General features: G+C 43.2%; 1 protein-coding gene and 1 long non-coding RNA gene across 4 annotated transcripts in view; one reads left to right on the top strand and one right to left on the bottom strand.

The window, feature by feature from the left end:
- Positions 1-24,644, bottom strand: part of CLPB (caseinolytic mitochondrial matrix peptidase chaperone subunit B) — a 161,369-nt gene that overhangs the window by 113,271 nt on the left and 23,454 nt on the right. For all 3 annotated transcript variants that reach the window (XM_036325094.1, XM_036325093.1, XM_036325095.1), the window contains exon 3: positions 10,543-10,629. In XM_036325094.1, coding sequence (XP_036180987.1) covers positions 10,543-10,629 — 87 coding nt within the window. The remainder of the gene's footprint in view (positions 1-10,542; positions 10,630-24,644) is intronic.
- Positions 9,145-20,180, top strand: LOC118664696. Its single transcript, XR_004970390.1, has 3 exons — positions 9,145-9,256; positions 16,071-16,143; positions 20,113-20,180. It is a non-coding gene; the product is annotated as an uncharacterized LOC118664696 (long non-coding RNA).

Raw genomic sequence — 24,644 nt, 5'->3', positions numbered from 1 at the left:
TCACAGCTCAGGAGGTTTGCTGGAAAGTCAAATGAGCTGTGTCTCATTTGGCCTACTGGCTAGTCAGGAAATCAGGGTGGCCAGACCAAAGACAAATGGCATGTATTACAAATAGAGGTCCTGCGGCAGTGGGCATGAGCTGGGGGTGAAGCAGTTTTCTTTTTAAAGCCAGCTTCCTTAGGCAACTAACTAAAGATTAGGGGGAAGGCAAGGTACTTGTGTAGAAAATGTGCCCAAATTTCCTTAAATGAGGATAATAATCTTTTGTTTACTTCCCTCAAAAGGTAAAGATCAGTAATCATAATAAAGTAGCCACAGTATATTAAGCACTTTACATTCACTATTTCAGATCCATATAACCAACCACTTGCAATGAGGTACTAGTCTTATTTTATAAATGAATAAACTGAGGCTCAGCAAGACAATATGAGTTACCCATGTATACACATTAAATAAGCACATGGCCTGGCTAGTGTTGCTCAGTGGTTGAGCATTGACCTATGAACCAGGAGGTCATGGGTTCGATTCCTGGTCAGGGCACATGCCCGGGTTGCAGGCTCGATCCCCAACAGGGCGTGTGCAAGAGGCAGCTGATCAATGATTCTCTCTCATCACTGATGTTTCTATCTCTCTCTCCCTCTCCCTTCCTCTCGGAAATCAATAAAAATATATTTAAATAAGCACATGAACCAAGATTCAAATTAAGGTCTGTCTGGGGCCAAATCTGGTGTACACTCCCCTAAACCACACTGGCTTTCATCCATTCAATCTTCCATTGGTCTGTTGTGTTAACCCATAGTTACTGAGCCCCTACTATGTGCCAGGGACAATGATATTTTCAGATAGTAGTTAAAGTAAAACAGAGCATAACAGCTAGCCATGAAAGGAAATCCAATTCAGATGGAGAAGATCAAAATCAATGATGGACCCAGACAAGATGAGATAATTTGGGGTAAGGCTCAAGAAAGGCATGACACATTAAGCAGAGGGCCACGAAATCAAGATCAACCATCACAGGATTTCCAGGACAACCCCAGTTCCACGTCCTCAGCCTAGTTCTAAATGCCCTTTCAACCTGTAGTTAAAAAAACCCTTCCATGTCTTTCACCTGATGGGCCAATTTGGTTAAGCTCTGGTTGTTAGGGATTCTTACTATAGTACGAGCCCAGACTGGGGTCTCTCTAGGCAAATGACCCTTGAGTATAATGGGGCTGGTTTATCTCTTATACACTGGACAAAAGTAACAACAATAAGAGAACAAAAAAAATTTTTTTTTCCTGTGGTTTAACTCTTTTCTTAGAAAACCCAAAATACTAATATCAGCAGCAGATACCTACTATATGTACTATGTGCTAGGTACTGCACTAAGTAGTTTTGTGTGTATTTTAATCTTAGCAACCAACCTACACTGAGGTAAGTGCTATTATTCTCATTTTGCAGATAAGGAAACAGAGCTAATAAGAGGTAAAGTTAGGTTTTAAACTCAGGCAGTCTCCTTCCAGAGCCCTTGTTACTTACTTACTATGTCACACACAACTGGATGATGTGCTCCCCAAAGCAGGGACTGTGCCTGACCATGTTTCCTTGCACACAGGGCCTAGTACATATATATGTTCAATCAATTCACTTCTGGGGCCTTAACACTGCACTGTTGATGCACATGTTGAGTTTTCAGTCAGTTCCTAGGCTTTACATGCTAGTATTGTTAAGTTGGGTCTCTCTCAATCTGAATTTTACAGTTGGATATTCGTTTTAATTGTGACTAAAACACTCATCCCTGCTCATTTTTATCAGGATAGATTTACCCACTGCTCTAGCCTACTGACTTCTTTTTCATGTCCCCAATTCTTTCATCCAACATAATTGCTACCTCTTTAACCTTCATTTAATCTGTCAAATTGATAGGCATTTATCCATGGTCTCAATGGAATCAGTGATACAACTACTGAATACGACAGAGCCCCGTGGCTCTGATGTCTCTAAAGAATAATGCAGGGGTGAATCATATCACAGTCCCTAGAAATGAAAGATCTTTCCCCAAGCAGCTGAACTGGGTGCTCTCCTGATACCCTGGATCCCAACTGATACTCTCCATGGAGAGAGCGGTGAACACAGAACCCCAGGACAGGATGCAGCATTGGAGAAGTGGGGGAGGGGGAACACACCCTGAAGTTGTCATGTTAGGCAAATGAGCTGGCACTGCTTTCCAGGGAGCAGTGTCTTGGGTTGCCTGAGGTCAAGGCATGTGCCTGCCAAACTAGAATTGGGTGCATGTTGGAATTGGAATATCATTACTACAAAACACGATTATCTTGAGCAACGATTCCAAATGGGATTAGAAATGACTCCTTGTTACTCAGAGATCATCAGCCACAGCAGCAGCGGTGGGTAGGAGAAATGTCAAGCTTGGCACACTTTTCTGGGGGGCATGGTGCTGGCATCCAGGCACCTGGCCAGCACCCTCACCCACCCTCCCTTGCTGGGAAATACTGGGCACTGTCCTGCACTGGGCAGGTGGCCACCTGGGACAAGAGCCAGCACCCATCAAAAAGCCCTACTCTGGGGTCCCATGTTCTAGGGGCCAAGCTTCTCAGATAAAGAGGACTAAAAAAAGAATCTCCAAAGCCCTCCAGCAGTAATAAAAATAATAATAAAAGGCAAACCACTACTACTACTAACTAAAGTAGCAAACCATTACCAAATGATTCCTATATGACAGGCACTATTCTAAACACTTACATATATTTACAAATTTATACCTCAAAATAGCCCACTGAGGTAGATCTATTTATCATTTCCATTTTATGGCTGAGTAAACAATCACAGATAAGTAAAAGAATTTGCCAAGGTACCTAACTAGTAAGAGAAAGAGCTTGGATTTGAACCCAAGTAATCTGGCTCTAGCGCTCAGAGCTGTACCACGTGCTAGACTGTCACAGCCTGAGAGGAACATGGTCAATGATGGACAAGGCCTTTCCTTCACACTTCTGGTCTCCAGACCCTGTCAGTTCTCCTACTAGCTCTGGTACACTCCTACTTTCTCACCTTTGTGAACCTATGCTCACAATGGCCCAACTTCCAGAAATGCTGTTCTTACCCTCCACCTTTAACGATCAAAATCATGTTCATCTTTCAAGATCCACCTCTTGTGAAAGGGCCTCCTTTCAAGATCTCCCCTCAGCACTCTAGGTGATCTTCTCTGGGGCACTGACCACATTCTGCCTCATTTAAAGTGAGACTTGTTTTATCCCTTTTCTAACTGTCAGCTTTTTGAGACAAGGAGAGTGGTTTGTTTGTTTTTAAATTTCTCATTATCATCCAACACATAGCTATCATCAAGAAACTCTGACTGAGATTATTTGACTCCTGGTCCCAGCAACTGTTGGTCCATCCCATGGTTTTGCTGCCTGCCCTTCCCTCCATAGGCAGTCCAGTCTAGTGGAAAGAATAAGGTCTTGGGACTCAGAGACCTGGATTCAAATCCTGACTCACTTACTAGACAACTATGAGCATCTCTGAACTTCATTTTCCCTATCTGTAAAATAGGGATAATAATTCCTCCCTTTTAGGATTGCAGTGAGAATTACAGACTACATGGGAAGTGCTTAACATGGGCCTGGCACACAGAAGGCACCCAATCATCCACAGCCATCATCATTACTACCACCAGGTGATCAGACAGCATAAAGCCCAGCCTCCTCAGGCTGAAGGAAGCACCACTCTGCAACAAGCAGCCAGACGAAAAATAGGCTGGGAACCCTGGGAAGAGGCTATCGGCCACTAAGGCAGGAGAGACCTCTATGTGATCAAGCCCCCTAAGAACTTGAAAGACAGGTGTAGGAGTGTTCTACCTCCTCTGTCTCTGGCCAGCAGCAAGGACAGAGAGCCTTCCAGGGAGATTGCCCCTAGTCCAGCTTGCAAGACCAGCACTGGCTCTTTGCTCTAAGAACACCTGTGGAGTTGGTCGCACAAAGGCCTGCAAAACCTCTCCTGCAGGACAGCAATCTGGCTTGGGCTGCTGGGTTCTTAAAGATAGGGTTTAATGCCCTCCTCCCCTTAGTAAGGTGGAGGGAAAATAAGCAAATGCTAAAAATAAATGACTGCTGTGCGAGGGAATTAAATGGTCTTTAGCCAAGGATGGTAGCATTTTAAAATTAACAAAGCCCAGGTACCACATCCAGGAAGGCCTTGGCAAATGCGTGTTATCCACTCATTAGCTCAGCTCCTCAGGGACGTTGGCCAAGCAGGGAAGGCAGTGCCGGGAAGCAGTCCTTCCGATGCTGATGAAATGCACTTCGGGAGAAAAGGCAGGAGGAGGGAGGGAGACTCATGTGGGGAATTTCAAACAGTTCTGCTGGAGCTTTGTGCTCTGCCTCAGGGTCTCACCTTCTCTAAGGCAGGGGCTTTCAAAGCAACCAGCAAGGCCAGGTGGACTCAAATCTGAATCTCCCGCCACCCATTCTTTGGGGTTGTTTGGTTCCTGAGGTACCATAATGGCCACACTGTTTAGGTGATCTCCCTGCTTGGCAGTCCAGGGACAAGTTGCCCAAGAATGATGTGGGATGGGAGGCAAGCTTTCAGTCCTGTACCCTGCACTTTCTCCTTACTATAAAGAAGAATCATATTACGCTTTGTGAATTTATACAAGCCTACTCTATACCACGTGTAAAGTGAATTTATCATTTCATTATTCATCAGTAATTATACTTCATGACACCAAGAATCGTGTGAATTCACAAATATTCTCTCTTAACAATCAAAACATACAGTACTCTAATGTGAGATACAGCAACAAGAATTCCAGGTGGTCATAAACAACAGAATTCATTTTGACACTACAACATGTATTTTCAGTATGCCACTAGTCACAATTAATAATGAAAAATAGAGAGGGATGACCTTTTTAAAAGTTTTTTTATAAGTCAGTCTATTAAAGTATCAATTATCATAGTAAAACTTACCCTTTTAAGATGTACAATTTGATGAGATTTGGTTGTATAGCCACCACCATAATCAAGACTTATAATATTTTTATCACTCCAATAGGAAAGACTTTGGGCCCTTCCTCCCGTTCCTAAACACTTACCTGATTTCGGTCCCTAAACTACTTCTTTTCCAGACTGTCATATAATTGGAATTAAAGTAGGTAACTTTTTGTGTCTGGCTTTAAGTTAACACAAAGCTTTTAAGATTTGTCCATGTGTTGCATGTATGAGTCATTTGTTTTTTATTGCTGCATAGTAGTTTACTGTATGGATGCACCATAATTTGTCCACCCATTAACCAGTTGATGGATATATGGGTGATTTCTAGTTTTTGGTGATTATGAATAAAGCTACTTTAAATATTTACATATAGGCCTTTCTGTAGATGTATGTTTTTATTTCTTGTGGACAAGTACCTGGGAGTTGGTATTACTGGATTGTAAGGTAAGAAACTGCCTTTACCTTTATAAGAAACTGCCAAAGTGTTTTCCAAAGTAGCTATACCATCATGCACCCCTATCAGCAATGATGACAATTGTTCTGCAACGTTGTCAGCACTTCGTATTGTCAATTTTTCTAAATTTTAGCCATTGTAGTTAATAGGTATGTAGTGGTATCTCATGATTTTAATTTGCATTTCCCTAAATGACTAATGCTGAGTATCTTTTCATGTGCTTTACCATCCATCTCTCTTTTTAGTGTCTGCACAAATCTTTTGCCTATTAAAAAAAATTGAGTTGTTTGTCCTTTTCTTACTGATTTATAAGAGTTCTTTATATCTTCTGGATATCATTCCTTTATCAAATGTGTTTTGACAGCTTCTTTTTTGAGGAATTAGAAATTATAAGGATCTAAATCATACCATTTTCTTTCTAAACCACTATCCCCTGCATATACATGGATAAAGGGAATAGGAAAGACTTAAACTTTCAATTTACAAATACCTAGTGCTACTGGACAGAGGATCAAACAATACATTCGGTACCTGCTAAAACTCATGAGACTATTTTTACTTCCACTATAAACTCAACCAACATTAGGTTTTAAGGAAAGCTACATCTGGAGAAATGGCTCTCCTATAAACAGCTTTTGACCTCCCAGGCTCTGCACCTCCCAAAGCCCTGTTCTGGTCTGCCAGGCTCCTGGAATGGTCAACAGTCGTCACACTCCATTGCTGGCCATTGTCCACTGGGAAAGGTAGGAGGCTCCCAATCCATCCCTCAGTGGAAGAGCAAACAGTGGAGCCTGTGGCTGCTTGGACATCAAAGTTGAGCAAACAGGCCTGGGCAGGCCCTGCCTCTCCGCCTATACATCCTGCAAATGCCGTATGAAGGAGCTTCCCTGAGGGGGGTGATGACTTTCAGCTTGCCATAGCGCACATCAAAGTTTGCACCACACACGAACTGGGTGCATGGGTTCGAATCAAGTCGCCCAAAAGCGGATACTCAGCCATTGTATCCAGTTTTAATCCTGTGTTTTCCCAAGTAATTAAGCCTTCTTGCTTATGAACTTGTGACTAAGTAAAGCATCACTGAGAGGTTGTAACATCAAAGTGCCTTCCACCGTCTGTCCATGTTTGATAAAATTGGATTTCTTTCCCTTCTTAAACAAAAACTAATTGAATTTAACTCAAGGCTGGGTATATTTGCACGAGCCGGTAAAGGCTATGCTAATTCACAGTGATCATCCTGGGACCCTGTGGCTTAGCCTTTAGCTGGACTGGGTCAGAGTACAACACAGAATGAGGCACCCAGACTCAGGTTAAATAAATGCCTGTGGCATGAGGCTTATGGAGAGCGCACTGTGGATGGAGAGGGCTGGCAAAAGGATTTTCCTAGTTAGAAGGTTGGTTAATCTTTGGCAGAATGGCTACTGAAGACAATGGCCATCACATTATTCAAGTCCTTGATGTCAGCAGTCCCAGTAAGCTTAAGGCAAAGGTTGTAATGCTTATTATCTGAATCTCCTCATAGCCTGGCACATTAGCACCTGACACAGTATAGTTTGAAAAATATTACTGGATGCATGAAATGATAATATGAAGGAATGTCAGAACAAAGTTCCCCTCTCCTGAAGAACCAAACTCTCTGTCCCTTGTTTGCCATGCTCATTGGAGAACTCCAATCTAAATTAATACTTGATTTCACTAATTATTTGATTTACAGTGAGTGTGGCATGGTCCCATTTTTGTAAAATTACACATACACACAATGATCAGTCTCTAGATAGAGGGAATTCAGTTCACTGCTACTTTCTTCTTCTATATTATTTTTACAAAAACAATAAACCTATTTTCGGAAAAGAAAATCTCTGGTTCAATCCTGATACAATTATCTTTCCTTTTACCAATATGATTTCTGATCTTGATCCAGTTTAACCCTCCTGTGTACATTTATATTTGTATTTTAATTTACGTCACCTCAAACCCTTTTTGGAAATAAAAGGAAGAAATAAATTATAAATTAAATTCTCATATAGACTTTTAAAATTTTTGTTCTATAGCACTGTATCCTCTATTCAAACTAAAATAAAATAGTACTATTCAAAATTAAATAAGATAACAAATACATACATAAATAAAAGTTCACATGAAGTTAGTCTCCTTAAGAATAGAGACTATTCTGTTTTATGTCCCTAAGGATTTAACATATTAAGCAAGTAATCACTAAAGGCAATAAAGCAGTTAAGGATGAAATGATTAGGCTACTTTCAGGATCTCTCCCTTGAACTTGGACTGCCAATATTCTAAAGATGACGATTCTCGGCTTTTAGCCTTGAATCAAGGGCTACCCCTCTACCTTCCCTTCATCCAAACTCAATTAAAAGGTGGTGGCATTTCAGGCCTGGCCAATATGATTCCAGAGGGTTTGGTGACTGGTTAGATTAGCATCAGCACACCTCCAATAAAGAAAAACTTTATTGGTAGGTTGTGCTGGTTATGGAAGTGATAATTCTTCAGGACTATTCCCAGGACGCCTTACCAACGGGCCTACTCACTCTTATTAATGTACTCTTTAGATTCCCTTTTACCAGATTCTACTTTTCCTTTTTTCCATAGCACTTCTTACCTTCTAATATATTATGTGGGTTACTTTGCACTATATTTGTTTATTGTCTGTCCCTGCCTCTCTCTATTCAGGGACCACCATCTGTATAGAAATAAGCTCTATGAAGGTGGGGATCTTTGTCAAGAACAGTGCCTGGCAAACAGTAGGTGTCCCCCAAAATTTGTGATATGAATAAATAAACCAACCTGAGAGTATGCTATTTTCACTAAAAATCTGTCTTCTCTGGGTACTGGAAGAACGAGGAGGGCACAAAATGAACACTTAATACACCAATAATTAGTTCTAGGAACCAAAGCAAATAAATACAAGCCAACACTCTCACTTTGCTCAATGAACATCACTGATGTGCTAATGGCCCTGGATAAAGACAGGCCATCAGTTAAACCAACAACTCATTAGATTCAGAAAGAAGTGTCCCCAAAGCACATTGCTACTAGCTATCTGTTCACTGATTGACAGTACTCTTAAGTATAGTGTATTTGCAATTCTGTTCCAATATTGAAAATATACTACACATAAGGGCACACTCCTCCCCAACCCCTTTTCTTCACCACTGTCTGTCTCTTACAGATGGAGACACCTGCAAGCTGGGAAAGACTAGTGGGTAGGGTAGAAGTGGTGGTAGGTGGAGTATCAGTGGTAGAATAAACGTGCATTTTTGCATAGAGAGGTCTATGTGAGCTGAGAATAGCAACTCACCAGTTGTAACCTAGAGCACATATATTATTATCTCATTTGATTCTCATGAGCACATAGCGAGAATCTACTCTGCTGCCAGATTCAGTTCTCTCACACCCTCTGCTTCGATAATATCCTGTTCACACTGCTCTGACACCACTGGTTACACTATACTCTCTCTACCTGCATTAGGCCATGAGCTCCCAAGGTCTCTGATTACCCAATGATTAGCACAGAGTTTGGCTCAGAGTAAATACTTACCAAATGTTTGTAGAAATGATTAATTTCAGGTGGAGAAACGATGTCCATAGAATTCTGAAACTCAACCAAGGGTCAGAACCAGGACTAAACTCCAGGTCTCAATTGCAAAGTCCACTTACATCAGTTTTTCTTTTAAAAGACTAAGTGCTAGGAGCTAGAGGCAAATAAGGAAGTGGAGTGCTGATCTTGAGCCTAAGAATTTCCCCATGCTGAGAACAAGTTCACAACAGAAGAGCAGAGAAGAGAGACCTATCTCAAGTACAGGTAAGTCTTTCAGGCAGTCTGAGGCAGTGCCACCCCTATATTATAAAATTCCTGTTTTGTTGGTTTCCATCACATTTATGACCTTTCCAAAGGTGGTTAAGACCGGCACATAAAAGCCTTAAAGGTCTGCTGGAAGGGAAAATTAAAATTGGTACCTCCAACTATCAATTACAGTGGCTACTACTAAAGTAGATCACTCTCTTTAAAAGCATTTATTTTTGCTCTTATTTAATCAATTATTTTGCACATTCACAGTTAGATAGTGGGATGGAAAGGCAGCACTCAACACGAGCTTGGGATCTGGCAGAGGGAGGCAGCAGTGAGGTATATATAGTAAAACACACAGACTTTGTAGGCTGCCAGACCAGGTCCTAAATCCTGTCTGTGTAACCTTAACACATTGTATACGGGAAACGTATTTATACGTTTTACTTATACGTTTTACGTTGACTGGTAGTAGAGCACGGGACACGTATTAATACGTTTTTTATAGACTAGCCGTAGAATGCGGGTAATGTATAAATACGTAAACTAAAGTTATCGTAATTTTACCGAACGTTGCCATTTGCGCAAAAAATTAGCAAAAATGGCCCACGCCACCTGTTAGCGCGCGATTAAAAACTACCCACAAACAATGTTTAAACAAATCATTTTATCTCTTTGGGCTTCAATTTTCTTACCTCCAAAATGAGAATAACATATATGTTGTGGGGGTGGTTGTGAGAATTAGCGATAACTCTCTACACAAAGTAGACTATTTAGATCTTTACACAACAGCTACATTCTAAAGGAATGGGCAAACAGGTAGGAAAATAGCATGCCTCCAATGGGAGGGCAGGAATGCCCCCACCTTCTCCAATTTCCAAAGAACCTCCAAAGAAATAGCCCAGAGAAGCCCTCAATGGGGACAGATTGTCGACTTCTCAACACAGGTAAATGGTGGATAACTCACACAAGTACACTTAACTTAATTGCTTATGACAGGCTTTCTTTCTTTTTTTAAAATTACATTTATTGACAGGCTTTCAAACATTTCGTTATTTCAGTAATGCAAATGACTTATCTAAGGTCACAAAGTCAGTGAGTTGGAATTCACAGCTATATCTTCTCTCTCAACATCTCCTACATTTTCCATTGCACTGGGTACAAATCAATTCCTTAAGCTGAGTTCACCTTCCTGCCTCTGGAGAAGACAGCAGCACGACAGGCAAGGGTGAGAGAGGATTCAGTAATGTGATCTGCAGAGATCTGGCTAAGGAAGCCCTGTGTAAAAGGAGACCTCCTACCTGTCGTTTCGGCTGATGGCTGCCACCATAAGTGCTGTCCAGCCAAGTTTGTGCCTTGCGTTGACATCTGCACCTTCCGACAACAGCCTAGAAAGAGAGAAATATTTTCAGTGTACGGCTTCCCATGGACCTAAGAGTGAAGAAATGAGATAGCCAACAAACAGGAATAGAGGCTTTTGAGAATTCAATATCCATCCCAGCACCTCTAGCCAGTCTCCCCAACTCCAGGTTTTCTCTCTCTCTCTCTCTCTCTCTCTCTCTCTCTCTCTCTCTCTCTCTCTCTCTCTCTCTTCCCTTAAAGGAGCCTGCCCCTTGCTGTTATTCTCCCAGCCTTCTGAAAAAAAATCTGCCTTCCCTACCTTCGTACCCTGACACTCCTCCTCCCTCAGTCCAGAATGCTCTCTCCCGCTGCCTCTATGCCTGTTCTAATCCCACTTTCATGCCATGGGATACAATCCTGACTGAGGACTCGCCCTGAGAAGGCTTCCTTGACTCATTCAGTCCACAGATCTCTCTTCCTTCCTTAGAATTTCCCCGTGCTTAGCACCAAATGCCCAGGGACACTTCTTATCTAAGTAGTTCCTAGATTAAAAAAGGATCACTCTCTTCCTTTCTCTGTATGGTGGCTGTTTGAAACTTGGAAATTTTTTAACCCAAGGAAAGATGGAAACAATGATAGAAATGCTAAATTAGGTTTCTAGGAGGTCCACAAGAACTTATTTGACTCTATATGCCAGTGCCTAACATGTAGTAAGGGCTCAATAGCTGTTGGATAAATTAACTAACACAGGGCTATAAGTATACTACTAAAAGCCTGAATCCTGGGTCCTGGGAACAGAGGGGCTCTACAATGTGGAAGTGGATAGAGAGAAGGGGAATAAATAGACTCAATCCTGAGCACATACTACAAGTAGGAACTGCCTTCAGAACTTTACATACATGCTCTCATTTACTCTTTGCACAAGCTTAAGGAGATGATACTAAGCTCTTTTCATGGATGGCGTAATAGTGAGGTGAAATGACACACTGAAGGTCACAAAGCAAGTAAAAGGGCAGTACAATGACTGAAATCCAGGTCAACAACGGCTCTACAGCCTGAATCTTTCTCACCTGACCACCCTTCCTCTATTCTAAACCTGATTCCATGTCACATGTTAGACAAAAAACTAAATTGACTCCAGCAAATCCACAATATGTGCTGGATTCAATGCTAGATTCTGGGATGAGGAAAAGGCAGAGGGTCTACCCTAGGGAACTATACAATTTGGTTGTGGGGAAGGACTCAAGACAGTAGGAAACCAAAGCCTATAGTGTGTGGAACCCACCAGTAATGCTATAGGAGGCCAGGAAGGAGGGGACCAAAAGTCAAGAGTGATTCACCAACAAGGCAGGGACTGCTTAGGAGGAAGGGGGGAGGGTATTTGGGGGAACTGGAGGCTGACTCCTCTTCAGTGGGTTCTAGATGAAAGGGCACTGACAGAATCCAGAAGCTTGGAGTTGAGTCCTGGTACCATTCTTGTGTAGTAAATGATCCTCTGGATCAAGCCAAATAAAAACTCGGTGCGGTTTAGTAAGCAGGTGACTAAGGCTTGGGAGGATAAAGTGACACAAAGCCTGAGTAGGGAAGACAGACCAACAAGCACATACGTATACATCAGATGAGTGCTATGAATGGGGACTGCAGGTTGCAGGTGCACAACCAGGGAACCTAACCCAGTCTAGTGACCCAGAGGTCTCTCTTTGGAGGTGATCATAGAGCACTAGCCAGACAAAAGGAGACGAGGGAGGGGAGGGAGTGCTCCCGGTAGAGGTAAAGCCTCTAACCCAGAGAAGACAGCATGGGGTACATGAGGATCTGAAAGAGGTTTGGCATTATTGGGGCACGCAATGTAAGGAGGGAGTGTCAGGAGAGGAGGCTGGGAAACCCTCATCTCTCATGCCTAGTTTGGAGGATTTCTTCTGGGCCTCTTACCATATATACTGTTAAACTTATTTTATGCAGGAACAATTTTCTATGGCCAAGAATGCTAAAGAGGCGAAATCTTGGGGATGAATTTTCTATGAGACAAAAAAAACCACACACGAAACAACTCTTGTACAAAGCTTCCTTCCTAACTTACACACCTTCCCTAGTGTGCAGGCTACGTGGTGCTGTGGAGAGCCCAGGGTTCTGAGAAGTAAAAGACTGGAGTCTTGGATCCTTGATTTTGATCAGATGGCCTCACTTCTCTGCTCCTCAATCCAGAAGACTAGACTATTAGGACCAAATCAGAGATCTGTGAAGGGAAAGACTTGAACTGTGCCTTGAAGAACGGAAGAGTTTAGAGACAAGGGATGAAGTGCAAGGCAGTCAAGACACAAGGAATGGGATACTACTCAGAAGCAGGGAAGCAATGTGAAGGTATGTTCAGAGACAATCAGTTAGACCCATCTGGGTGACAGTTCACAGTAGAGAAACAGCTGCTGAGGTATTCAGGGCCAACAACAGGGCCTCAAACCCAAGCTAGGAGGCAAGGCCGTGGGCATAAACCTTTTTTGAGTTATGCACTTCTTTTAGAATATGATCAAAGCTGATGGCTCCAGAAAAGTGTACAGGAGCGTACAACCCCTCCACCCCCACCACACACACACACACACACACACACACACACACAATTTTTTTACATACAATGTCCAGGGGTTCACAGGTCCTCATGAAATAGTGGACTCTAGGTTAAAAACCTAAAGAGCTGCCGAAACCGGTTTGGCTCAGTGGATAGAGCGTCGGCCTGCGGACTGAAAGGTCCTGGGTTCGATTCCGGTCGGGGGCATGTACCTGGGTTGCGGGCACATCCCCAGTAGGAGATGTGCAGGAGGCAGCTGATCGATGTTTCTCTCTCATCGATGTTTCTAACTCTCTATCCCTCTCCCTTCCTCTCTGTAAAAAATCAATAAAATATATTTAAAACAAACAAACAAAACCTAAAGAGTTGATAAATGCCTGACATGTGTGCTACTGTCCTGCATTCCTGCATCTAAGTCAGAAATCACAAATCTCTCCAAGCAGTTCTTTCCTGTGGGGCCTCTGAAAGACCCTCAGAATCCTCAACATTGGTTCCAATCAACTACCATCGATCAACTGAAGCTGGCAACAGAGAGGAAACCTATTTGCTATACCTTAGACTCTCAACATAGGGAGTATGGTTGTCATTGAAGGTTTTGGGGCAAAAGAAATTATAAAATTACCCTAATAGCTTAAGCAGGCTGAATCTGAAAGGGAAGAGAGTAGAAAACGGGGACAAGTAGACCAGTTTGGAGACTGTTCTAATACAGACCTAAAGAGATGAGCTAGGGCAGAGACATGAGAAAGCAGGACATGGCTAGGAGAAACAGCACAGCCAGAATCCCTCATGCCTTTAGTGGGCCAGTGATCCGTGTTCCCCTGCCTGGCTGGGCTCAGAGAATTCTGAAAGCAGCACTGCTCTGGAGACAGAGCCTAAAAAAGAAGATTGAGATGCCTCCTCCTCCTGCCCCTTGAGGGCTGAGTGTAGTGTAACAAAAAGAAAAAGGATGAATAAAGGGCTTTGAATAAAGACCGGAATTCAAATTCTGGTCCAGGTGAATAACCCTGAGCAAATCAATTCTGAGTCTCAGTTTTCTAACCTATCAATTAGGGATGATAAACTCTAATTTACAGCGATTGCAGCATAATGCCTGGCATATAGCTTGACAGGTAATTTCTACCTCCCACCCTATTCTACTTCTAGTCCTCTGAGGGAACAAGGTGTTCTGGTCTCAAGCCAGTAATGGGAAGTTGGCCAGTACTCAGGGGTTCTGAGACAGGGTCACATAGGACCACCTAGATAATTCAACCAGGCTGGCTCTAGGCACTCCTGTGTTAATTTATACAACAAGCATGTGCACTGACATGCTCTGTGTCCAAGCATATGCTAGCTACTGACAAGGAGACAAAACAGAGGTTCTTGCTATTTAGGACCTAAGCCAATCAGGCTTTTATTTTATTTTTTAAAAAAATATATTTTATTGATTTTTTTACAGAGAGGAAGGGAGAAGGATAGAGAGTTAGGAACATCGACGAGAGAGAAACATCTATCAGTTGCCTCCTGCACACTCCCTACTGGGGATGTGCCCGCAACCAAGGTACATGCCCTTGACCAGAATTGAACCTGGGGCCCTTGCGCCCGCAGGCCGATGCTCTATCCACTGAGCCAAACCGGTCAGGGCCCAACCAGGCTTTTAAATCTATACTAATAAAAGCCTAGGTGGCCCTTGCACACGACATCGTCACAAAGTGGCCGCCACAAGATGGCCATGCGCACAGCAGATGGGGCCCAGCGCCGCTCTGTGCGGTGAGGCCTGGGGGTCCCATGGCTCTGCACAGTGAGGAGGCCAGTCCTGGCGTCTCTGCCGCCTCACGCAGAGGAGGCGGGTCGTGGCAGGAGAGGGCAGTTATGGGCGATCAGGCTGGCAGGGGAGCGGTTAGGGGGCAATCAGGCAGGCAGGCAGGCAGGCGGGCGAGCAGTTAGGAGCCAGCGGTCCCAGATTGCGAGAAGGATGTCCCAGATTGGAGAGGGTGCAGGCCAGGCTGAGGGACACTCCCCCCGCCACAAAATGCACGAATTTTGTGCACCAGGCCACTAGTATATATATAAAGAATAGTCCTTGCCCTAACCAGTTTGGCTCAGTGGATAGAGCGTCAGCCTGCGGACTCAAGGGTCCCAGGTTCGATTCCGGTCAAGGGCATATACCTTGGTTGCAGGCACATCCCCAGTAGGGAGTGTGCAGGAGGCAGCTGATCGATGTTTCTCTCTCATTGATGTTTCTAACTCTCTATCCCTCTCCCTTCCTATCTGTAAAAAATCAATAAATATACTAAAAAAAAAAAAAAAAAAAAAAAGGAATGGTCCTAGCCAATTTGGCTCAGTGGATAAAGTGTCAGCCTACAGACCAAAGGGTCCCAGGTTTGATTCTGGTTAAGGGCATGTACCATGCTTGCAGGCTCCTCCCCAGCCCAGGCTCTGGTCGGGGCTTGTGCAGGAGGCAACCGATTGATGTGTTTCTCTCATATCAATATTTCTGTCTTACTCTTTCTCTTCCACTCTCCCTAAAAAAAAATGGAAAAATACCCTTGGGTGAGGATTAAAAAAATAAGTAAATAAATAAATAAATAAAGTCTGAAAGTTTCACACACACACACAAAAGACTACATATGTGTGTGTGTGTGTGTGTATATATATGTGTGTGTGTCTGTATTTATTACTTTTTTCACAAATTGCACTTTAAGATATGCTCATACTGCTAAGTATACAATTCCATTTTTTAAGCTGCTAAGTAATTTTCCATGCCACATCCTATCAGATTTTCCTTCTCTGCTTTCCCATCTCCACAAGAGTAATGCTCAAAGAACATCCTCTTGCATGTGCCCTTTGGACATGTGTATTTCCCTGGAGCATGCACTCAGAGTGAGATGCCTGAGTTATAGCGTTTACATTACTTGGCTTGACTAATTGTGCCAACATCCTTTACAGGATAGCTGCTCCATCTACCCTTCCATCAGCAGGACAGGGGTGCCCCTGTGTACCACTCTCCCAGCCAACACTTGTAAGTAGCAAGCTTCCTAGCACTGCAAGTCCAACTGGTGTAAAGGATCTCATATTATTGTTTTAATTTACATGCCTCTGATTACCGACAATTCTGGGCTACTTGTTATATGCGTAATAGCATTTTTGGGTCTCCTTTTCTGTACACTGCAGGGTTCTTTTAGGAAGAGGAATTGCTGGGAGAGCGGGCTCCCCTAAACTTGCTAATTCTTTCAATTAATAGAGCTGAAAGAGCAAAGGACTGAGTCAGGAGACCTGGGTTCTAGTTCTAGTTCTGCCACCTTCTACTCTTACAACCTAGGGGAGTCATATCATCTCTCTAAGCTTCAAATTCTTCATGGGTCCACTAGGTTTTTAGGAGGTGACAGTTCAATCTGAGGGAAAGGGCTCCACAAACCTGAGGGATCATTCAAAGGCGACAAATCTTAGTGTTCTTCAGTGCGACTCAGCTTTTGAGCCCTACCCAGCTTCCTTATTGAGCATCATTTTTTGCAGCCTCTTGGGGCTGAGGCATAATAGAAAAAGCAATGACCCTGAAGTCTAAAAGCTGGAGTTCAGATTCTGGCTCTGTCACTTACTAGCTGTGAAATGGGGGATATTAATCCCCATTGTGCAAGGTGGTTGTAGGGATTAAAAGAGGCAGGAATGATGGCACCTGGTCGATCAAGGAAGGATCAGAACAAACATAAACTCCACCAAGAATCAGCCCAAGTACAAACAGCTTTTCCAGTTTAGGAGCTGGGTGGGCCCCTCGGCCTGCTCCCTACTTCCCCTCCGGGTATACAGTAGCCCCGAAAGTTTGGATTTCCCAAACCCAGGTCTCCTCCATTTCATTTTGTTGCTTTGCAAGTGAATGCCCAGCAGGCAGTTATTTCAAAGTCCTGGGCCAGCTGGGCGGGTGGCTGCCTGCTGAGAGTGGCTGAAAGGGCCTCTGAGGCCTAAGAAAGTCACCCTTGGTCTCCCCTATGATTTTCACCAATGGACAAAATGCGGCAAGTGAATTAATCTCTTTTAAAAAGAGCAATGCTTGTGACAGAGCACGGTGTCTCCGAAAAGGTTAGGATTCCATCATCCCAGAGATGATGAGTGGAATGCTTAATGCAGGTTGCCACTCAGGGTAGAGCAGCTTGTGTCCAGGAGCTGGGAGTGGGGGTGGGCACTGCAGGCTTTTCTGCACTGTAGAAGGCCCTTCCCTAATGAACTAGGTCTCCTGCTTGGCAGGGCAGGGGTGGGTGACACTAACTAGGGGTGACCCAGGACAGTAGATAAAGAGACCACACTAGTAGTCCAGAGTTGAATTCCAACTCTTGTACAGCTTGCAAGTGGTAGAGCAGGGCAGGAAAATAAGCAGGAGAGACCCCAGTTCAAATGCAGACTCTGGCACTTGCTGGTGGGTAGCTGTGGATGAATGACTGACTTAGCCTTTCTGACCCTCATTTAGTCCCCTCATCTGAGTAACAGCTCCTGGCACTCTGAGCTTGTTTCCACATCTGTTGAAAAACATAGAAGACTGCCAACACTGCTCCATATTCACACAGGGGTACCATGAAGAGACAATGAGACAAAATCTGTAAAAATACTTGATATGCAATAAAGCAATGTACAAATACAAGAGCCTATGCTATTATCGTTTTCAAATTAGTGTCTACCCATTTTAAGGACATAGATATATGAAAGGTATGCATAGAACTTAGAACATAAGTCCTCATATTTTTCTGTGGATTGATAATGGTCTCAAATTCCCTGGTAAGGGCTGCAGTAGAATAAGGATTTGTTAGCCCAAGAGCTGAGGACTTCCACAGAAGAGTAACAAATCAAAGGGAAAACAAATCTGCTCCGATCTCTGAGATCCAAGAGAGTTCTGAAGGCTACAGACCGAACAGGCAATAGTGATTACCTCTGATTGGGGAGGGAGAGGGGGAATGAGGGAGCCACACTTACTTCTTGCTATGAAGATTTCTGTATTAAGTTTTATTTTTTGTAACAATGAGCATACTATTACTTTAAAAAAACACACACAAAACTTTCTTAGGAAAAAAATAAAATGTATTCTTTCTTCCTCTACGAAGTCTTCCCTAAGTCAGCCTTGATGCTGACACCGTGTCTCTGCTAACCTGTATAACAGTTCTCACAGTTTCCTTGTCTCCCTCCCCCAGTAGCAGCATGGTCCACCAATATGTCTGTCTTGTGTTGGAAGTTACTTGTTTTATACTTGCGTGTCTTACTCTTCCAAAGAACTTAGGTGCCTGTGTATATGTAGAAGGTGCGGGTGCAGCTTCTCACTCTCAGGGCAGAGGAAACTTAGACATAAACCTGGGCTAGAAGCCCAGTCACGACCCTCTCAGTAACTAGCCACATGATTCTGGATAACTCTCTCTGAACCTTACTGTTCTCTGCAGTAAAATAAGGGAACTGAATTAAATGGTCCCTCAAGTCCCTACTGGTTCTAAAATCTTAGGATTCTAAATAGGTGTAGCATAAAAATTGAGAAGTGGATTCCTAGCAGACATAGGCATCAGCAAGACTTCCAAAGAAAAGACAGCCCCTCAGGCTTGCTGTATGGAGGAGGGAGGGGAAGTGTCCCACAAAGGATATGGGGCAGTTTTGAGTTATTCTGGCTAACCAGCTTGCTTACTCTGGAGAGGGAGTTACCACTTGATTTTTCTTCCTCCTCCTTTACAACCAATCAATACAAAGCGGCCACTGAACTTCAATTGTGCATTGTTCCAACTGATTTCCGGATCCTTCGCAATGGGCCCTCAGCTGCAGCTGGGGAGGGGGCTGATGGGTTAGGAGCCTTGTCCCACCTGCATCAGAGGCCTGGAAGCAGTGAGCCATGCAGACTCAATCATGATCACTATCTAGGCAACACGGCCCTGGCTGGAGCCTCGCAGAAGGTCCTGTTTACAGTAATAACAGCACCAGGCCAGGCTGTCTGAGCAGAGGCAAGGCGCCTGGGGCTAGAATCCACACAGAGCCTCCATCTGTGCCTCATCTACCCAGTCAGCTGGGCTGGGAGGGGCGGGCAAAGTAGGAAAGGCGGTTTCAGACCCCAGCCTGGGCCAGCCACTTCAGGCAGGGTTCTGGGGCTCTAACTCCACAGACACAAGGCCTCTCAGGCACCTTTTGCATTTGCTACTTGAACTGAGCATCTCTCCTTCAAGGTTCAGCTCAAGACCCTTCCTCTAAGAACAGTGGTTCTCAACCTTCCTAATGCCGCGACCCTTTAATACAGTTCCTCATGTTGTGGTGACCCCCAACCATAAAATTATTTTCGTTGCTACCTCATAACTGTAATTTTGCTACTGTTTTAATCGTAATGTAAATATTTGATATGCAGGATGTATTTTCATTGTTACAAATTGAACATAATTAAAGCATAGTGATTAATCACAAAAACAATATGTAATTATGTATGTGTTTTCCGATGGTCTTAGGCGACCCCTGTGAAAGGGTCGTTCAATCCCCAAAGGGGTCGCGACCCACAGGTTGAGAACCGCTGCTCTAAGAAGCTCTCTAGAAGTTCTCACTCCAGTGAGTTGGCCTGTCCCAGTACTGTCATGCCTGGGCTACTTGAAAGGGAAGTGGGTGGGCAGTGAGGGGGGAAAGGACTGGCAGCACCTATGAGTGCAGGCACAGGGTATAATGTGCACTTTAAACTTTCTGGATTTGAAGAATGATCTGCAGCCATCAATCCAATCCAATCCAACTCTTCCTTTTATACATACAAATATGGATGAGGTTCAGAAAACATCAGCCTTGGAATAGACTGCTCCGGATAGGAGCCTGCACCTGTCTCTTCCAGGCTGGGTGACTGTGGGCAGGTCATGTTAACCCCTCTGAACCTCATGAGCCTGCCAGACTTACCTAACAAGGGTGTTGAGATGACCAAGGGAAATAATGTATGTGAAAGCACTTACATTTTCCAAATGTTAGTTGTCACTGTTACTATTGTTCTATCTGTTCAAAGGTGCCAAGGAGGAGCTACAGAACATCAATGAATACTGCTGAATTAAATGGAATAAAGTCCAGTGTTGGTGTAACCATTCTTTGTCCCATCTCTCTTATAGATTCTAGCAGGAACTTGGCACACACTAAAGTGTATAGATTATTTTTTTAGCTTCTTATTTTGAAATGATTTCAAACTTACAGAACAATTACAAAAATAGCACCGAAAAACTCCTCATATACCCTTTACTCAGATTCTTAGTTCATTTGGCCTCATGTGCTTTACCAACTCCTTCCTATTTTTTCCTGGACCATGTGAGGGTTAGTTTCAGATATTATCCCCCATTACTTCTGAATACTTCAGCACGTATTTCCTAGTTCAAGGACATTCTCTTATACAATCACTAACCAATAATGATCAAATTCAGAACAGTTAACATTGATAAAATGTTTATCTAATATACAGCCCATATTTAATTTTTCCAATAATCCTAATAAGATCCTTCATAGCAATCTCCCTGCCCCATGATCCAGATATAAGCCAGGATCAATACTGGAATAAAACATTGCATGTGTCTTCAGTTTTTTTCATCTAGAATAATTCCTCAGGCTTTCTTTGATTTTCATAATAATGATATTTTTATAGAGTAAGGCTAGTTTGTAGAATGTCCTTCAATTGGAATAACAATTTTTTGAAGAACTACTTCCTGTTATTCACCCATTCATTCCACAAACATTTCATGAGACTGGTTATTATAGGACTCTGATCAGGATACTAAGGGCACTTCGATGAATTCTGCAGTGTCTTTGACTTCAAGGTGTTCACTGGACAACTACACACCTGGCAAACAGCTAAAATACAAACAAGGACCCTGGAAGAAAGTACCATGAGTGTAGGTCAGAGCAACAGAGACACAGGGACGACTTCCTGGAGTCAAAGGCATGAGCTGTGCCAGAAAGGGTGGCTAGAAGCAGATTGCCCTAATGATCTCCTGGGATCTTCTAGGAAACATCTCTGCTTCCCCAAGCGGTGTGTGCCATGGCTGAGATTCAATAAAACACGAAAACCAACAATATAAGGCCAGAAAGTGGAGGGGGTAGCCCAGAGCACCCTCATCTGGGTACCTCTGCCCAGGGCTACATGCCACATCCCAGTTAGCAGCTGCCTTGGTGACAAGAAGCAAAGCCTACATAGGCAGCTGAGAGTGGGAAAGGGCCATGGGCGCCACCTACTGGCTCCAAAGCAGGGCTCTCTAGGCTACTGTACAGGGCAGCTGGGCAGCTACCAGGAAGCTTGTCACACTATGGCATTGAGACACAGAGGGGGCTCAAAATTCTCAAATAGGGTTGGCATGTGAGCCACCACTGCCGAGCTCCAGAATTTCATGAGACTTTCAGTAAAGAATAGATTGTCCAAAGTCAACCACAATACCTGGCCCCTACACAGTGGGGGCAAAGATTTGGCCTTCATTAATTCAGGTTCATTCCAGTAACAAAACTTAAGTAGCCTCTTCTTGAAGCCAGCCTCTGTGCTGGTCACTGAGATTAACTGGATACGGTCCTAGCTTACAAAGAGCTCCCAGCCAGAATTCGGGATAGGAAAACGGGACAAGTAAGTACACAAATTAAGTTATTAAGTATCACAGATGCTCTGAGAGCTGCTTGCACCGGGTCAGTGAGCACACAGCATGTTTGGCTCTTCATGTCTTGCAAAACTTTTGAATGGTGGAATTCAAAAAAAGCTCACATTTCTTGAGTAGCCTACTATGCATCAGGCACTTAACATGTGTGAGCACATCTGATCCTGTGATTAGAGAAGGAGCTGAGTCTTACACAGGGTAACTGATTTGCTTAAGATTACATAGCCTGTAAGTGGCAGCCTAGAACGGGAGCCCATGCTTCCTTTACTGAACCATACTACCTTCCAAGGCACATATCCCATCTTCTTCCCTCTTTCCTATATACGCTTGGGGCCAGCGTGTGACATGTATCTGATGGGACTAACCAACTAACAGAAAATGATAAAGGAGGAAAAGCCTTAAGTGAAAAGAAAGTTATCTGAGGAACGGAGATATTCTTTGATTAGATCTGCTTTCTAGAACCTTCCCCTTGAAGAGACCTTCACCTAGACTCAAGATGAGAAAGGCCCAATCCATCCCTCCTCCTCCTCTCCCTCCGTTTCCCCCTCCTCTCTTCCTCACATGGCAATACAATGCTTTAAAGTGGTCTTGCCTTTAGGTTAAACAAATCCAACCAAGAGGTTACAGAAGTACAGGAAGCCCTGGTTCTCAGTAGCCTGGGCTGACTGCAAACTTAACAAAATCCAGGAATACAATGCAGCTGCCAAGAAAGCTAATGCAAGCTCAGACCATATTAATAGCATCATAAAATCTCTAATAAAGGGAACACTGTCCTACTCCTCACAGTGTGGTCATGCCACACTGCAATTCAGAAGAGGTACCAAAACTTTGTGGCCATTTCATTAGAAAATGAGTAGGATGGTGAGAAGACTTGAAACCACAGTTCAGGGAACCAAGGCTTATTTGGCTCGGAGCTCTGTCTCCTAATATTGAAAGGTCTGAACAGGAAAAGGGAGCAGTTGTAGTCCTAGAGGACAGAGTGGGGACCAAAGAGGGAGTTGTAAAGGGACCTAACTACATAACAGCAGCCTACCATGTGTCAAGTGCCATGCCAGGTGCTTTTACAGAAACAGGGTGGGGCAAAAGTCGTTTACAGTTGTTTGTATGGAAAATAATATAATAATTAATAAATAACAATATAAGAATAAACTGTTTCATGCACTCACAACTGTAAACCTACTTTTGCCCCACTCTGTATTGATTTAGAATTCATCACAAGATAAAATATTTTTCTAATTACAAAGTGCCTTTGCTTACATTATTCCAATTGCCCAGAATGTCTTTCCGCCAAGCTCCTTGAATCCAAATATTACCTACCTCCAGGCCCAGACTAAATGCCACCTTGTCTATGAAACCTTAACTTTTCATATGTACTAATTACAATTTTCTTACCAGTTGGCAAGTTCCTTGAAAGGCAAAGATCATCATGATACAAACTTTATGCTCCTTAATGCTGAATGGGGCATACTGGTCATAATGGGCCTTATGGATGAATATATGCCAAAGAAGATACAGAAATGGCCAATCAGCATATACTAGTAAAAAGATGCTCAACATCATTAGCCATCATGGAAATGCAAATCAAAACCACAATGAGATATCACTTCACATATACTAGGATGGCTATAATAAAAAAGATAGACACTAAAAAATGTTGGCAAAGATGTGGAGAAATCAGACCCCTCACATTCACTGCTGTGAGAATATAAAATGGTATAGCCACTTTGGAAAACAGTTGGGCAGTTCCTCAAAATGTTAAACAGAGTTACCATAGGACCCAGCAGTTCCACTCCTAGATATCTCTAGGTATCTTTTCAAGATATGGAAATATACCTTCACACAAAAACCTATACACAGATGGTCATAGGAACACAGGAATGTTCACAGCAGCATTAGTTGTAATAGCCAAAATGTGAAAACAAAAATGTCTATCAATTGATGAATGTATATGTGGTATATCTATACAGAGAATATTATCAGCCATAAAAAGGAATGAAGGACAGATGCCTGCTATAATGATGAATCTTGAAAACATGCTAAGTGAATACCTGACACAAAAGGCCACATATCAGATGATTCTATTTACATGAAATGTTCAGATAGGCCAGTGGTTCTCAACCTTCCGGCCTTTTAAATATAGTTCCTCATGTTGTGACCCAACCATAACATTATTTTCGTTGCTACTTCATAACTGTAATGTTGCTACTGTTATGAATCGTAATGTAAATATCTGATATGCAGGATGGTCTTAGGCGACCCCTGTGAAAGGGTCGTTCGACCGCCAAAGGGGTCACAACCCACAGGATGAGAACCGCTGAGATAGGCAAATCCAGAGACAGAAAGTTGCTTAGTAGTTGCCAGGGTCTGGGGGAGGGGGAAACAAGGGAACATTCCTATATTCCTATGAACATTCATGTACAGGTTTGTGTGTGAATGTATGTTTCCATACTTCTGAGGCAGATACCTAGAAGTGGAACTACTGGGTCCTATTGTAACTCTATGTTTAACATTTTGAGGAACTGCCAGACTGTTTTCCAAAGTGGCTACACCATTTTACATTCTCACAGCAGTGAATGTAAGGAGTCTGCTAATGGGACTGGAGTGTTTTTTGGGGGGTAGGTGATGAAAATGTTCTAGAGTTAGTGGTTACGGTTGCATAATCTTATAAAAAACTAAAAACTGAACTGTATACTTTAAAAGGGTGAATTTTAGGGTTATGTGAATTCTCTCTCAAAAGGAAAAAGAATAAATGAATGAATACATGCTTGATCAATCAGAGTTTTCTTATCCTTCAGGAGGCAGAAAGTGCCTTAAACCCAGAGGTGCCCAGCTATTGGCAGGATGTTGCCCATCAGAGAATCTAAAGAGGGAACTTGAATGATGCCAGAGACGAAAGTGCCTTGGATCCTGTCTG

The sequence above is a fragment of the Myotis myotis genome, unplaced genomic scaffold, assembly GCF_014108235.1.
Source record: "Myotis myotis isolate mMyoMyo1 unplaced genomic scaffold, mMyoMyo1.p scaffold_m19_p_10, whole genome shotgun sequence".
In the NCBI taxonomy this organism is placed as follows: Eukaryota; Metazoa; Chordata; class Mammalia; order Chiroptera; family Vespertilionidae; genus Myotis; species Myotis myotis.
The sequence above is the reverse complement of the archived record's forward strand: the minus strand, read 5'-3'. Positions and strand labels throughout refer to the sequence as shown.